General features: G+C 38.4%; 1 protein-coding gene across 4 annotated transcripts in view; it reads left to right on the top strand.

Moving 5' to 3' along the window:
• The first annotated feature begins 2,980 nt into the window (after positions 1–2,980).
• The window catches only part of CPED1 (cadherin like and PC-esterase domain containing 1), a 315,286-nt gene continuing 301,326 nt past the window's right edge, over positions 2,981–16,940 (top strand). Inside the window, exons 1-2 of one of the 4 annotated variants that reach the window (XM_054495963.2) lie at positions 2,981–3,394; positions 3,873–4,352. In XM_054495963.2, coding sequence (XP_054351938.1) covers positions 4,104–4,352 — 249 coding nt within the window. In that variant the 5' untranslated portion in view covers positions 2,981–3,394; positions 3,873–4,103. Of the gene's footprint in view, positions 4,353–16,940 lie in introns of all 4 variants that reach the window. The other 3 variants (XM_063667799.1, XM_063667798.1, XM_063667800.1) reach the window with 3 other exon arrangements.

Genomic DNA, 16,940 nt, shown 5'->3' on the forward strand with positions numbered 1-16,940 from the left:
AGGGTGACCTTTGAGGTCATCAGTTGATCCCTGAAAACTCCTGTTTTATGAGAAAGATGGGACTCAGAGGGATAGAGAGATATATTACTTTCCCAAAATTCCTAATCCAACACTGGAATTTTATGTTAAGAATACTTTTATTCCCTTAGTTAAAAAAAAATTTAAAAAAATACCTTCTGCAAACAATTATTTGAGTGCATACTTTCCTCTTACCCCTACTCCATACCAAGAACCAAATGAAATGTGTGGGAAGGGAGTGTATATTTTGTGTTGGAGAGGTTTGGGGAGAAAGATTGTTCTGTTTTGTCTAAGCTCGAAATGATAGGATCCTGAAAGGCCTGTTAATCTATTGTCCCAGATTAATCTGCTTAAATACAGGCCCTTGAATACTGAAATTATTTAGTGTAAAGTGTACTTTATGAAATTATATGCACAAAAGTATTTAGTCTGAAATACTGCCAGAATCTACAGCCTCGTGGTTCTCATGAATATTTACCCTCTCACCCCATCCCTAAACTAACTTGTTCTCTGTCTTTATTATTCCCTATTTTTTTGTTTGTTTGTTTTGTTTTGTTGTTTTTGAGACACGGTCTCACTCTGTTGTCCAGGCTGGAGTACAGTGGCACAATCATGGCTCACTGTAGCCTTGACCTCCCTGGGCTCAGGTGATCCTCCTACCTCAGCCTCTTGAGTAGCTAGGACCACAGGCACACACCAACAGGCTCGGCTAATTTTTTGCAGAGATGGAGTTTCGCCATGTTCTCCAGGCTGGTCTCAAACTCCTGGGCTCAAGTGATCCTCCCACCTTGGCCTCCCAAAGTGCTGGGATTACAGGTGTACGACATCGCAACTGGCCTCATTCACTCTTCTGACTCCTTCAGGCTCTATCATTCCATTCGAATGTGTATAACCTACTGCTCAGGCGTAAATACCTCTCAGGTAGAGTCTCCACATGCTGCTTTCATGCCACCCTTGCCCTTGTCCTCCCAAACCAGCATCTGCTGGTGGGTGCACTTCTATCTCAAAGAGGGAAGGGAAGAGAACTAAGAGCTCATGTTTGCTTTTGGTGTTTAGATGTTCCACGGGACTCATTATTTGATAATTATCTTTTTATGTGTCTGACACCACATCTCCCATAAGCTCAGTGAGGACGGAGCACAGCCTCAGGGTTCAAACCTTAACATACATGCATTTAGCATTCATTTATCCAGCAAATACAGAATGCTTAGTTGCTTTCCATATATTATCTCATCTAGTTGTACCAACAACCCTTCAAAGGAAACATTAGTATCCTTATTTCACGAATGAGGAAAGCTGAGACTTCATTCAAACCACTTGTTTAAGAACAGCTGATAAAAGGCAGTGCCATGAATCATATCCAGATTGGGTTTACTCTAAAATCAGATGCTTGTAGATTACCTTAGTCTATTTGGTGATAATTCCTGCTATATCTCCTTTCCACCTCTTGTTTGCACCTTCTCAAGCTACCTCTTTTCTCTCTCTTGCAAATATTTCCTTACTGCCTTCTTCCACTCCCTTGGACTCAGTGGTTAAAATGGGAAATTGGGTTCTTTAATCTACTAGAATTATTTCTGGGATACTAATTTTCCACCTTCTTCGCAATTCCCATTATTTGAAATCTAGCTATATCATCTTAAAATTTTCAATACTGTTGTCTTTCATTTATCCCAACGGAAAGACAATTTTATTTTAGCATCCGATTACTCTTTCTTCTGTACCTTGTTCTCAACAATTTAATAAAGCATAAGAATGACTCTTCAGATTCCCCAAACTCTGTTTTTCAGACTTCTTGCCTTAACAGAACTTAGTAGAACTGTCTGCCTATTCCTTATCACTCAGTAACAGCATTGTCACACCCTGGATTCCAATTTAGAAATCTCATAATTCTTATTATCTCTCAAATCACATTGCATCCACCAAAACGATATGTCCTACAACACCATTGTTCAGCTGTTTTCTCTTAAAAGTGTTTTGTCTTCTAAAAGTGAAGCATCACTTTATTTTTCTCTATCCCATTTGTCATAAGATTAAGGACTCTGAACCTATACATAAAATAATATTAAAGCCACTGGAGGCGATACATGCAAGGGCTTGGGATAAATCCAGCTTCCGTGTGAATATTTCTTCTGTAATGTGTTAATTAATTTGTTCTATAGGATGTTAAAAGGGTTTCTCACAAGCAAGGAACTCTAGATGCCCATTTCTCTGAATCTGTGATAGCTGGGCACCCCTAGGGGGCGCTCCGTCTCTCAAAATACAAGGGGCTGACAGTAGCGTGCCTCTGGGTGAGGCTCACTCTAGGGGTGTGGCCTCACGGAGAACCTCAACCCACAGGAGTTTGGCTTAGAAACAAGTTTGAAAACCTCTTCAGGTCCAGAGCCTTTAAATAATGCCTGCTATGCGCTAAGACAGCCCTGGGTATCCAGAGTTCGCAAAGCAAGGACTGATTTCCAGACTGATTTCCTTTCCCCTTGACAGCCTCAGCAAAAGTGGAAGGGGGTTTGCAGAACTGCACTATTAGCTGCGTCCACCCGAAGGTCTGCACAGAATTAGATTGAGCTGATTCTGGACAAAGCCCACTGTGTACCTTTATCTACTGGGCAAAAGTTACCCCCAACACCTGCTATAATCAACTCATTTTAGGAGCAAAATGTCAGGCCATAAAGCATCAGATCATTGAATGACCCAACTAATTAGTCCAGGAAAGGAGTAATAAGAACATCTGTGATCTGAGTTCCATACTAAGACACAGAGAGACGACTGAGTTATTCTGGTGCTTGCTGTCTGAGGTCCAGACAGTACTTGTGACCACCTTATCCTCAGAAGAGTAACCACAATTCCCTGGAGTGAAAAATATCCCAATTCACTCATGGAGTTCACTTGTCTCATTCTCGACCTTTGTCACCAATTGGCTAAGGCTATTTGTTTTTCCAATTCTGTATTAGGAAAAAGAAGTTGCATAGAGGATCAGACATCAGATACGTTTCTAAATTCTGCAGCTCTGGGTGGGCAGCCTCATTTGGGGAAATGCTAGCTGCTGTTTCCAACGTGGGGAAGCCCACGGTTTCAGACCCAGAGCTGACAGCGCTGCTCCAGCAGCCCCCAGGGCCAGAGGAACCCGGCCTTAGCTCCGCCCCGCTCTGCCCGGCCCCGGGTGGCTGCGATGCCGAGGTCCTCTGCTCCCGCCGGGCTTGCAGCGGGCGCGCGCGCGTGTGTTTATGTCTGTGTGCGTGTGTGTGTGTGTGTCTCTGTGTGTGTGTGTGAGATGAATTGGAGTCATACGACTGGGTGTTTCCTTCCGAGTGGTTTTCATCAGCAATCCATTAGGAAATCATGGAAACTTTTTTTTTCTGGCTGAAAGGATGAAAACTGAGTAAGTACATAGAACTTTGAACTTGAGACGGAATGAAACAAATTCAAGCAAAAACCCTGACAGTAACTATGTCCATTCAAATTGCGTATGCCCTTTCTATGTTAAAAGCCGTGAATACTTACAGGACAGTGGGAAATTAAAACTAAATGAAGGGAAGCGTACAAAAGGCTGAAAGCAAGACTGCTTTAAAACCGGAGGAAAATTGAGGAACTGCTAAGGCAACCTGGCCTGAGTTCAGCTGTGCAACAGGCACTTTGGGTTTTAATCTTTTGCGTTCTTCAGTGCTGTTTTCAGACTCCAGATTTACTTTGGTATTGTTTTCTCTCTTCCTGCAAAGCTGAGGCAGAGTCGGACTCCTTTACTGTGAGTTTAAAGATGTGAAAATAAGGCATTGCTGGAAGCAACAGTTTGGCAGCCTGGGGTACACTCAGGTTATTCGTTACAACTATTATTATTTGATGTCTTTTTTTAAACTCAGGTCATCCACTTTTGACTGTCATCCATGGAAGAGCTCTTATTAAATGCCTCAGACTTTCGGGACCTGTGATTCTTTGGCACAACCCTTTGGAAAATTCTTAAGCAGGGGTGAAGCAAACTTGATTGGAGTTCGGGAAAAAGAAGACAGATTAGTATTTTTCATGCTGACAAAAAATAGCTGCTATGACTTTTCCCGCAACGTGGACAGGGGCCAAGTGAAGCTGAACTGGTCATGGTCTGTCGCCCAGTGTTCCCTTGTCGTCGGCGATTTTGCCCCCGACCCTTCTTGGTGGGCTTAGTGGTGGCAATCTGTCTCTTCTACCAGACTCTGACCCTCCGAGGGACGAGGAAGCTCACAGCCGCTGCCCCTGGGGCTGTCCCACACACATCCACTGAAACCCAGGCAAGCAGATGCCAGAAAGGATTCTCCCAGGACAAACAGTGCTTCCATCTCTCTGGTAATGCCCAGGAAACCGGAAAGGTAAGACTCTCATAAACTTAACGGAGACAGTTTCTGCAAAGACAGCAATCTACTTCTCTGTCCTTTCTACAAAACTAAAATCAACTTCCATGAGGTCTGAAAGGGATCCAGAGTGTAAACAACCTAGAGAGTGACCTGATGACAGGGAAACACGTTACATAAGCTTCAACTTCTTATAGTTACTTCCAGAAAGTTCTGGCCTTACTTTATCTCTTAGGATTTCACTTCATTTCAGTGGAATGAAGTCGACAGTTTGGAGGAGTCATAAAATGATATGGATTCTTTCTAAAATATCAGGATTCTAAGAGATCTGAGGATTTACAATTCAAAAACATAAATCAAAGATTCAAAAACTTTGATAAACTTTGAGTGTCTCTTTTCTCAAGGCAGTTAGTGTGAGTGCCCAGATCATTCCAGACTCAAAGATTCTCCAAAGTTTCATTTTGTAACTAGCTAGATTGATTCTTAATTGGTGACCACATTTCTAAAGCAATATATTTACTTCGAAAGCATTAAAATAATAGGATAATAGGTTTCTTCAAAAGAATTGATACAATGTGTTTTATTGTTTATAGGATCAGGGAAATACAGATTATTCTATATTTATACTATTCAGGTAAACTTACTAATCTTACTTGTCAAATGTTGAAAAAAAAACGCAAAAAGCACACAAAGTAACATACGATTTCTATTTTAATGTACCACTCTCCTCATGCCTATCAGTAAAATAATGACCTGTAACATAGTCAAGTGTAAAACAGAACATGAACAAATAAAAAAAAATCCACGCAAAAAAAAAAATCACGGTGGCAAAGCTACTAAATTTTATGTTACAACAAGTAGTATTGTAGCAAAAAAATTGAGGGCTCTGTAAGTAGCATCTTATATCTACAGTAGATTCTTGTCGATCTTATGATGCCGGTTACCGTTTGAAGTAGAATTTCTACTTGAACACCAGCTCCATTGCTACCATTATTACCAAAACCTCTACGATTGACCAGCACCACTTCTTTTAAAAACTCTTTTATTTATTTCGTTTCAGACTACTGCCCTGTGAGACAGGTACAGTAGATATGATTATTAGCATTTTATGAACAAGGAGCCTGACACTGAGTGCCATTTAGGTAGGTCACATGATTAGCATTATGACATGATGCATCCCCAGAGCAATAGCTATCAAGCTGCTTGGTTCCTACTGCAGGGCTGATGCTCCAAATAAAAGTCAATTCAAAGCCCTTGTAATAATTTTTGAAACCACAACTAGAAGAACTTATTGAAATACAAAATAACATTAAGTTAAAACAAAGAAAATTTGAAACTTTTAAGTGACTTCATTTGTTATCCGTAATGCCAAGAAACATCTTGACCAAGAACTATCTTATGACAAAGAATAGTAGGTAATATAAGTTGAAACATTTTAAAATGAAACTGCCACTGAAATTGTACATCTATTTTTAGGCACAGTAAAGTGATTGAAGAATGTGTATTTTTGTTGTTGTTGTTCATTTATACTAGCATTAACTTTTGTTCTTTTCCTGAATATATCACAGTTACAATGGATGTAAACTGTGACTGTTAAAGTCATTTCTTGTTAGTTTCCAATATTGAGAAAGGCAATTTCTTCAAAAATAGTTGAGATAGTCTTGCTCTTATTTAATGCCTAAAATTTTTGCTAAGAATTTTGAATGAAAAGGTTTTATTCATGAACTTACAGCTTTCTTATTCCCCTCGTTCACTCTGTGTGATTCCTGCTTTGTTTGTAATTTAGGCATATGTTAGCTGTTATTTGTGGGCTGTCATAGAAAATTCTATTTCAACTTTGAATCTCCTACTACTTATAAACCATCTGAAACTTACTGGCTGCTGTTGTAAAACATTCACTTGAGAATTTTCTTCACCAAAAATGCCAAACACATGATGAATTTGGTTTACAAATGATTCACAGTCTTAAGTAGTTTAACTCTAAGCAAGATTCTAAATTTACAATTATAGTTCAGGAGCCCAGTGGATATGAAAAGTAGATTTCCAAACATTAGCCGTGTCACTCCATTTTTAACCTATGCCAGCCTCTGGATTAAAGCCACTTTTTATTTGAGACAGAAAGGAAGTGAGAAAGAAAGTATCATACACATGTTAATTAAAACCAGATACAAATTAATTCTACTTATATGTTTTGAAAAAAGAGTCAAATCATACTCCAATTTAAATTATTAGATACTCTTTCAGATGGCTAAAATGAAGAGAGAAAGCTTTTGGGATCAATATATTGATCATTTTCTAAAGTAACTATTTGTGAAGTTCATTTAGAAAAACTGATTAGATGCTATATAGGTTTCCTGAAAACCTACAATTAGCTTTGAGGCATTTTACAGAAGTAGCATTGTTTCTATCTGTAAATTTTGGATTTTGTTATTACTTTTATTTAGTCAAATCTTTGCTTTAAGTGTTTTTAAAAGTTACTTAAAGCAGCTGATTTTGACCTAGGGTTCATGGATTCCAGAATGTATTTAGATGTATAAAATGTGTACATCCATGACATTTTATGCAAAATACTGTAATGTAGGTGTATGTGAAGATCTTTGGGGGGAAAATTATAGATTTCTGTCAGATATTCAGAACTTAAAACGTGCTCAGAACCACTACAAATGCTTAACAACCAGTATGTTTACATGTTAAACTAACTGCCCCACCAGGATGTGTAAATTGGATCTAGATTTAAAAACCTAAAAGCAAAAAATCATAATTAAAGGCTTCAACTGAGCATATTAGAACAAGTGTTTCAGTGAATGTTTTAGTGTTTGCAGGGATAAACATTCAGAAACCAAAGTAAATACACAGAAATAAAAACTTCTTGGATCAGAGTTTTTATTCATTGAATAAGTAATACATATTTCCCAGCCTTTTTTGTTTCAGTTATATCTATGAGAAGACCTTTTGTACTTTGTCAGCCTCCTAATGGAGGGTTCTGTACTACCAAATGTTTGATCGTGGGTGACTTTACCCTGCACACTTTTACACATGGGATCTAGTTCAATGTGTAAAGCTGTTTTCAGTATGGATTGAAATCATGGTATAGTATATGCCAACTTTCCATAGTGAGGAAGTACTTTCCCTCTTTCTTGCCAAACTTTAATTCATTTTTCCATTTGAATAATCCAAAGGGCTTGGCTAAGCAGATGTATTTTTGTCACTTCTTTCTGAGTTTTCTCTCAACATCAGTAGTCTGAATATTGCCTGACTATCTGCCAAGTCTTAAAATTATTTCAATTTAATATATAAACACAGATGTGTTGTCTTCATCAAAGTAGGTCACTCAATAGATTTATCTATTTTATAGCATCTAACACTTTAACATTTCATAGCACAGGAAGCACATTAAATTAGAAACAATGAAAGAAAATCTCCTTAATATATGCTCCTTTAATGGAAACTTTGCTATTTGGGGAATACATTTATACTCACCATAGCCATGTGTTTCTGATTACCTCCTGTTGATGGCTTCAAAATGAGAACTACTATTTTGTTGACTGTTGCTTGACTATTCATTTCCCATGTCTTCTTGACCCTCCCTTCTCTTTAAATGACCGTTCTATATGGCATCTACTTTCTCAAGGATCGAAACACAGCCCAATGCAAATAAGTGGATGTTCTCATTGAAAATGATCTAATTAATCTTGTTTGCATTTCTAATAGTAAATAGTATATTTAACATTTGAAAATTTCTACAAAATTCCTTACTTGGCCCAGGTTTTCTAGAAATAGAACTGGGGCAAACACCTGCATGCTAGCACTTTATTGGAGAATGCAATCCCAGGGACACAAAAGTGAGGAAAGAACAGAGAAGGGAGAGCAAACAGAAGGGAGTACATTATTGCAAGTTATTTCCAGAGAGGCTTTCTTCAACGACCACGTCTCAGTACAGGTGCCAGATGAAAGGAGCAGAAAGGACAAGCAATTTATCGCCTGATCTCTTCTCCTGCCTTTTATTGATTGGAGTCCCTCTCATGGTACTTACAGGTTGAGTTTTTTGGCTTCTCAGGGCAGCCACTAGAGAAGCTAGCCCCTGGATGGGGGTCGTACTGCAGGTGCAAAGGTGAGGTGGACCCTCCTTTTCAATCAGTACTGTGAGTAGGAGCTTCCAGGTCTGTTCTTCAGAGACAGTGAAAACACTGTCCTTAGTTTGATGACCACAACAATGGCGAGTAGTGCACACTAGAGTAGTAGATGAGGCAATGTGACCTACTCACTACTGTGGCAGTAGTTTGATAACTTTGCTTTCTAGAAATCCACCAAAAATCCAGCAAAAAATGCTTGCACTCTTGGGAATAGGCCCGTCTTCTTTTATATAAAAATGTTGTAATTATCTCACTGAGAATCCTTCTCTTTAAATAAAAAAAATCCCCCACAGAACCTTGCTTCATCTCTACCCTTTCTCCTCCTGATACCTTTCATTTATTCATTTTCATTCATTTAGTAAATATTTATTGAACAATTTGTATGTATTAGCCTCTTTATGAGATACAAGTTATACAGAAATAAAAGCTTCTGTGAGACAGACAAGTAAATTAACACGGTGATAGGAAACTGATAATTAGAAGACTACTTTTTGAATGTTGAGAAGGAACTAGAGAGGGCAGAGAAAGAAAAAAGTATTACATGCAGAATAGCCTGCATATGCAAATAAGAAATGAAATAGCCAGATAGCCTGATACATTTGGACAATTCACAGTATTCGTTATACCGTGTGTATGTGTGTTTGTGTGTGTGTGTGTTGTTGTTGTTGTTGTTTTTACTGATGGAAGCAGGAAGGCAAATACACCAAGTAGAAAAGTCAGCAGAGTGAATGTTGGAAATGTGCACATGATAAGGAGTCTGGATTCTATTCCAAAGGCAACAGAGAATCCCTGAAGAATGTTAAGCAAAGACTGGCATAAATACCTAAGTGTATTAGAGAGAAAGTGCGAACACACATTGCAGAATGGACTGGAGTAGAATTGAAGGCAGGAAGACCAGTTGGTAGGCTGTTTCAAAATGCCTCTTCTTTGCCAAATCTTACTTTCCATGTGTGTTCTTGAACACCCCCTTTTCAACCTTTTTCAAAATTGGCTCCACCGTTACCCTCTATTACTTATAATATTGCCAATTTCAAATCTTTCCTCCTGCCAGCAAATATGTGTAGAACTAATTCCACAATAAGCTTTCTTTGTACCTGGCAATCTACCTAATATGATATGCTCCCTGTCTCTCTACTTCCCTTCAGAGAAACTGTAACTGGTTCTCTTTGCATGTACTTCCTTGTTACCTCTCCCCATTCCTTATTCTTTTCATTTGTTCATTTCTATTGAAACCTTTCTTGGTGAACCCCTTATTACCAAATCTAATGATCTATTTTCAATCTACATCCTTCTTCTCTGAGGCATCTTCTGCTATTAGGAAGTGACTCTTTCTTGAAATTTCCTTTTTGAATTCCACAACACAACAAGGTTATTCTGAAAAACTTGTGGTCTCTTTTTGAGTTCATTTCCTCTCTCTGATGACACAGGTAGACATTTCCAACTTTAGGCCCTTGGATCTTTGCCTCGTTTTATACCTTTCCTTGATGAATATATCAGTTTTGCCTATTCTTAATTTTCACCCTTGGCAGATGACATATCACCTACCTCTTCAAATTCCTGCTACCTTTTTCTAGAATATTATAAAATACTACAAAACTTTAAATAATTTATTTCACAAACTTCATGCCCAAATCAATGACTCCTCTTAATCTCCCTATTTCCATGAATAGGACCTGACACCCAACCACCATTTTCCTAGATGCATAGTTTTTACACCTTTGATATTTCTTTCTTCTTCCCCATACCTTGCTCCTCACCAAATCCATCTGGACTGGCTCCTTACCAAATCTGAGGCCTGCCACTGAGTGACATGGCGAGCTCCAAATTAGAAAGGCCACAACATTCTTCAGTTTTTTTTCTTCTTCTTCCTCTTCCTCTTCTCTTCCTCTTCCTCTTCCTCTTCCTCTTCTTCTTCTTCTTCTTCTTCTTCTTCTTCTTCTTCTTCTTCTTCTTCTTCTCCTTCTCCTTCTTCTCCTTCTCCTTCTCCTCCTCCTCCTTCTTCTCCTTCTCCTCCTCCTTCTTCTTCTTCTTCAATAACTCTGAGAGTGGTGGCTCATATCTGTAATCCTAGCACTTTGGAAGGCTAAAGCTGGAGGATCACTTAAGTCCAGGAGTTCAAGACCAGCCTAGGCAAAATAGGGAGAGCCTATCTCCACAAAAAGTAAAAAAAAAAAAAAATTAGCTGGGATTGATGGCATGTGCCTGGAGCCTCCCAGCTACTCGAGAGGCTGAGGCAGGAGGATTGCTTGAGCCAGGGATGTCAAGGCTGCAGTGACCTGTGATCATGCCTCTGCACTCCAGCCTAGGTGACAGAGCAAGCTCCTGTCTCAAAAACAAAACAAAACAAAACAAAACAAAAACAGGAATTATCCTTAAAAAATTTTAATAGAGGTAAAAAAAACCCCACATATTATAAAATTTACCCTCTTAACCATTTATAAGTATACAGTTAATTAGTGTTAATCATATTTACATTGTTGTGCAAAGCCCAAAACATTCTTGCCTTGTTCACAGCCCTTATTCAGAAACATTAGTCTCAACCAGCTTGCATGTTGCTTCCTCTTCTCCTTGGCATCTGGCCCAGATCTGGATTTCCTCCTTGTGGTTTATATATTGCCTGTAGACATGGTGCTCCTTTTTTAGCTCTAACTTCTAATTTCTCTCGGGGACCATGCTGTGCATTTAGCCCTTTATTATACTATTATAATTTTAGTAAATGTCACATGAGCACAGCCTTTATGGCTATGTAAAGTGGAATTTTCTCTAGTTCTCCAAATTAATTCAGATAACAGTTCATCAGATTCCAAAATCTTAGCATCTACCTTCACAATCTCAATGCTGTGTCCTCGTTGTCACTAACCTAGACTCGTTCAGTGGTTTAACCAGTTACCCCTCCATCTGCCTGCATATTCTAAACAGTCTGTGCACAGGTCCCATTAATACCTCTGCTGAAAGCCTTCAGGAGTTGTAACGTTGAGCACGCTCAATTGAGTAGAAACCAGCCTGATCCTGGCATGTTCCAACATACTTTTCCAGCCTTATCTCTACCCTGTCTCTATGTGTAATCTATAATCCAGCCAACAGCCTATTTTCTAAACTCCCACATCTCTCCTTCTGTCAGGAGTCTCCTCCAGGGAGCCTGCTCTACTCAATACCTCTAGAAATCTTCATGATCATTCTTAAAGCTTTTGAGAACCTATGAAGTTTCACCTCCTTCATCATAGCAGCCCTTATCTCCATAAGTGGATGTGTGCTTAAATGTCCCTAACAAAACTTATGTTTCATTGTAACTATTTAAGAGTGAAGGAACATTAGAATGTTAGAACTGCAAATAAGTTAGAGATGATTAAGTTCAACATCTTTTTTTGTTTAATTTTATTTATTAAATTTATTTTCCCAATTTGCATGCCATTGTTGTCATGTAAATTCTTTTTTCCTTTTAAACCCTATAAAACAAGTTATTGTTATTTTTGGTTTGATTTATTTGGTTTTTTAGTTATTATTTTGACAGTAAATATTTGTTCAAATGCACCTATATTTTTTGAGGCAGAGTCTCACTCTGTCACCCAGGCTGGAGTGCAGTGGTGCAGTGTTGGTTCACTGCAACCTCTGCCTCAGGGGTTCAAGCAGTTCTTATGCCTCAGCCTCCTGAGTAGCTGGGATTACAAGGGCATGACCACACCCAGCTTTTGCTTTTTTTTTTTTTTTTTTGTATTTTTAGTAGAGATGGAGTTCACCTTGTTGGCCAGGTTGGTCTCGAACTCCTGACTTCAAGTGATCTCCCCACCTCAGCCTCCCAAAGTGCTGGGATTACAGGTGTGAGCCACTGCTCCTGGCCTAAACTCACCTACATATTTACTGTTACATTCACTTTTGCATTTCAGACCCTCTATCTGGGATCATTTTCTTTCTGCCTGAAGTATATTATTTAGAATGTATTTAGTGAAGTTCTTTTGATGGCAAATATTCTTCTTTTTTTTATTTGTCTGAAAATGCTTTATTTTACCCTTATTCCAGTAATAGAATTCTAGCCTAACAGTTACTTTTGCTCAGCCCATTGAAGATAGGTTACTACTGTCTTTGGGCTTTCACTGTTGTGTGTTTTTTTTTTTTATGAAGTATTTATTGATGATTCTTGGGTGTTTCTCGGAGAGGGGGATATGGCAGGGTCATAGGATAATAGCGGAGAGAAGGTCAGGAGATAAACACATGAACAAAGGTCTCTGGTTTTCCTAGGCAGAGGTCCCTGCGGCCTTCTGCAGTGTTTGTGCCCCTGGGTACTTGAGATTAGGGAGTGGTGACATCTTTCTTTTTTAAGTGAAGAGAAAGAAGGCCACAGAAAGAAAGTGGCTCTCTCAAAGTAATATAACAAGTTGACAGTGTGGACAGGACTGGACTGAGACCTATGTCCTTTCTATTTTATTATAACCCCATATGCTAACTCCATTCATTGGTATTATGGGTTGAATTGTGTACCCCATCCCTGAGAAGATATGTTGAAACCCTAAACTCCAGTACCTCAGAATGTGACCTTACTTGGAGATAGGATTATCGCAGATATAATTAGTTAGGATGAGGCCACACTGGAGTAAGGTGGCCCCTAATCCAATACGACTGGTGTTATAAGAAGACACTAGATGGGGCGTGGTGGCTCACACCTGCAATCCCAGCGCTTTGGAAGGCCAAGGTGGGTGGATCACCTGAGGTCAGGAGTTCGAGACCAGCCTGGCCAACATGGTGAAACCCTGTCTCTACTAAAAATACAAAAAACTAGCTGGGCGTGGTGGCGGGCACCTGTAATTCCAGCTACTCAGTAGGCTGAGACAGGAGGATCACTTGAACCCAGGAGGCAGAGGTTGCAGTGAGCTGAGATTGTGCCACTGCACTCCAGCCTGGGTAACAAGAGCGAAACTCGGTCTTGAAAAAATAAAAATAAAAATAAAAATAAAAAGAAGAGGACAGCATAGGAAGACAGAGACACACAGGGAGAATGCCATGTGATGTTGAAGGCAGAGACTGGAGTCATGCAGCTGCACACTGAAGGACACCAAAGATTGCGGCAAACCGCCAGAAACTCGAGAATCAAGGAAGGATTCCACCACAAGTTTCAGAGGAACTGCTGACACTGTTATTTCAGGCTTCTAGCCTCCAGAATTACGAGATTTAGTGAACAAGCTTCTCTTGTTTTAAACTATCCAGCTTCGAATACTTCGTTACAGCAGCTCTAGGAAACTAATAAATTTGGGAAGGCAGAATAGTTAAGTACATGAACACTGCATTCAAATTAATACCATTTATTAACTTGTTACCTTGGGCACATTTCTTGACCTCTCTAGGATTTAGTTTCCTTACCTGAATATGGATATATTATCACCAACTCCCCGGGCTAACATGAGCCTTAAATGAGATAAATCACATGAAGCACTTAAAGTGTCTGGCAGATAGAAAGCACTCAATAAATATTAACTATGAAAATAATTATTATTTAATTTCCTTGAAGACTCACTCCTCTCTGTGGACCCTATAGACCCTAACATTTGGCCTTCACAAAGTCAGTGAGCAATAAATAATTGCTGCAATGAACATAAGTCTTTGGATAAGAAATGTCTGAGATGAAAGCTTTGTTGAGTTTCTCTCTCTATCCCCAAGCCTCTAAGCTGTTGCCTTTTCACAGTAAAATGAATCTTTTGAATCAAGACCAAACTTAGGGAGCCTGATATATCACTCAACGTCAGACTTGCTTATCTATAGGCAAGTCTTCAGTTTCGTGGAATCTTTTTTTGTTTTTTTTTAAAGTCTGAGATGCTGAGATGAACAGCATGTTATAGCTGGGGATGGGGAGGAGTGAGTTGAGTGCAGATAGGAGGAAAGAGATTAAGATTTTGGACCTAAGTAACATCTCTATTCATTGGTTTACTGTCTTTCTACATGGAATATAAGCTCCTTCAGATCAAATGCTTTATTTGATTGGCTTACTGCTACATCTCCAGTGTCAAAACAGCCTCTGATACATAGTGAGCATTGAATAAATATTCAGTCAATGAATGAATAAATAAGTGAATGATGAATTTGAATTTGCCAACTCTAGAGCAGGGCAAGATATGAGAGGAACTCCTTCTCCCTCTTTTCTTTCTCTTGCTGAACTCAAAAGTCCTCCACTTCTCCTTCTTCCTGTACAAGTATCCGTTGATCTCTTTACTGTACTATCTCTTGGACTTCTGGCTAATTGTAATCATCATGCCACTTCTACATTAAAGTTGATTAATTATCTTTGATTAATTAACTATCATTGATTTCTCGTTATCATCAGCTCCTTTGTCTCATTGAAATCCTTAGCCTATAAACATTCTCAAGTATCTACCATAATAATAGTAAAAATAACATCCTTTCCTAATCATTGTGCCTTTCTAATTACATCTCTTCTTTCTTATCCTCATTGTCACCATCATCTAACCTCTATTTCTGTTAAGGAATTTCCATTTTTAACAGATTGACCCTACCTAAAATTGAGTCATTCGTTTTATACATTTTTATATTGCAACTGGATTGGAAGATGTGGATTTAAAAATCTTGCTGATGGAATTTAAATACAGGAGCTTATGTATAGGAGGCTCTCAAGAGATGTTATCAACACACAAACAGTTATGCAACTTACGTAGAATTAGTTAGGCTGCCTGATGAGCATTTAACGCTTGTGAATTTATCTGAGACAGTTGATTAGAACGATGTTAAATTTTTATAATGAAATATGCATATGGGTGAAAAATTGCTCATACTGAGAGAATTTAAACAAATTCAAATTTGTTTACATTAGACACATTTTAATGAAGTCTTGATGAAGCTCAAATTTCAACAAGTTATATTAAATGTCATATGTATCAAAGAATTAATCATTTTATGTGTCGTTCTCTCTTGTTTTTTCAGATACTGGCAGGAACTTCTGCTTCTTTCTCCCTCTAAGCAATTCTGTTTCTTGTTTAAATGGAATTGAAAATTCATATAAGATAAACCCTCTGAAATGGAAACCACTAAATACACTGACATTATAAAAAGTGCTTCCTGTTATCAACTTTGAGTCTGTGGCCTTTTGGGGTGAAAGGAATGTTTTGGTTTCATTTTCCCCCTTGGCTTCCTTTAGATATTTTTTCCAAGGGATCTGTTCTCACTAAAAGAATGAGCTCATGTTCTAACATAGGATTTATGTTCTGTGGCAGAAACTACACCAAATTTGGAAATTTGCAAGGTAAACAGAACTTTGTCAACTTTTCCACTTTTTGGAGACTTATCACGTATGGAGTTCGGAAAGAAATATGACAATAAAAGACTGAGTCGGCCATGTATAAGGATCTTAAAAAAATTTATTCAACTTTCAATTAAATTCACTAACAGAAGCTAGGGGTATTTATGATCCAAAATAATAGATGGATTAAAATAATTATTAAGAAGAACACATGGATTTGGAAGTGCAGAATGGGCCTTATCGTGTTCCTTGACATGTAACTACCTTTGGTGTCCCTAATCTTTATCTGGGTGTTCTCAATAGGAACTCCTACCAGTTCATTTATAGTGCAGGCCAATCAGAGTAACTTGGTAAGAGGGAAGCCCTGTAACTCTGCATATTACTGTGGAGAATAGATCTTACAATCTTCAGCACAGCTTTCAATCTCAAGCCTGTTAAGTATATTGAATAAGAAGCCTAGCAGATCACGCGTATATTGTGAAATACATTGGTCCAAATTCCAGCTTTATCCTAGCTATGGACAATTGGCAAATTTTATCTACGTTTTTAAATCCTCAGTTCTTTTATTGGAAAACGTAACTAACCCCTATTTGTGGGAACTGAATAAAATCATATGTTTGAAAGCATCAAGCATGGTTGTTGGCCAGAGTCAATGTTCAATAAATATTATGTGTGTCCTTTCTTCCCCTGAGAAGCTGGGTTTAAGCTCTCATCTCAAAAACAAGCACTGGGTATATGTTACATTATATCTTCTTCAATAATGCATATATAGCATGTATTTTTTATTGTCACCCTGTGTTTTCTTCAGTACATTTTGCTCAGGTAAATGTTTGAAGCTGCTTGTCCACTTTCCTTTTTGGCACCTATAGATACAGTCAAATGCAAGCATGTTCCACGGGGTTTCCAGGGATATGTATAATACTTCCTCATCTGCTCAAGAAAGTCACCTTGACTGCCAGGAGTCAGAATGCAACATATCTTCCCTCATTTATTAAACATAAATTATTCACAAATTTTGATATTTTAGTTCTTTTCATAGCCAGTCTCTTGTAACATACATCACAGCTGATCTTGACAAATTAAAGCTGGTAATTGCTGACCTGAGCATATTTTGAGTATGCTTGAGAGAGGGATTTGGGGTAGCCAATCTAGGAAGAGAGAGTCAGGTGGAGGAAGAAGCCTGATGGTAATGTGTAACTATGGGAAGAAAATGGAATTTACTTAAAAATAATA

Source organism: Pongo pygmaeus, chromosome 6 (genome assembly GCF_028885625.2).
Source record: "Pongo pygmaeus isolate AG05252 chromosome 6, NHGRI_mPonPyg2-v2.0_pri, whole genome shotgun sequence".
Classification (NCBI taxonomy): domain Eukaryota; kingdom Metazoa; phylum Chordata; class Mammalia; order Primates; family Hominidae; genus Pongo; species Pongo pygmaeus.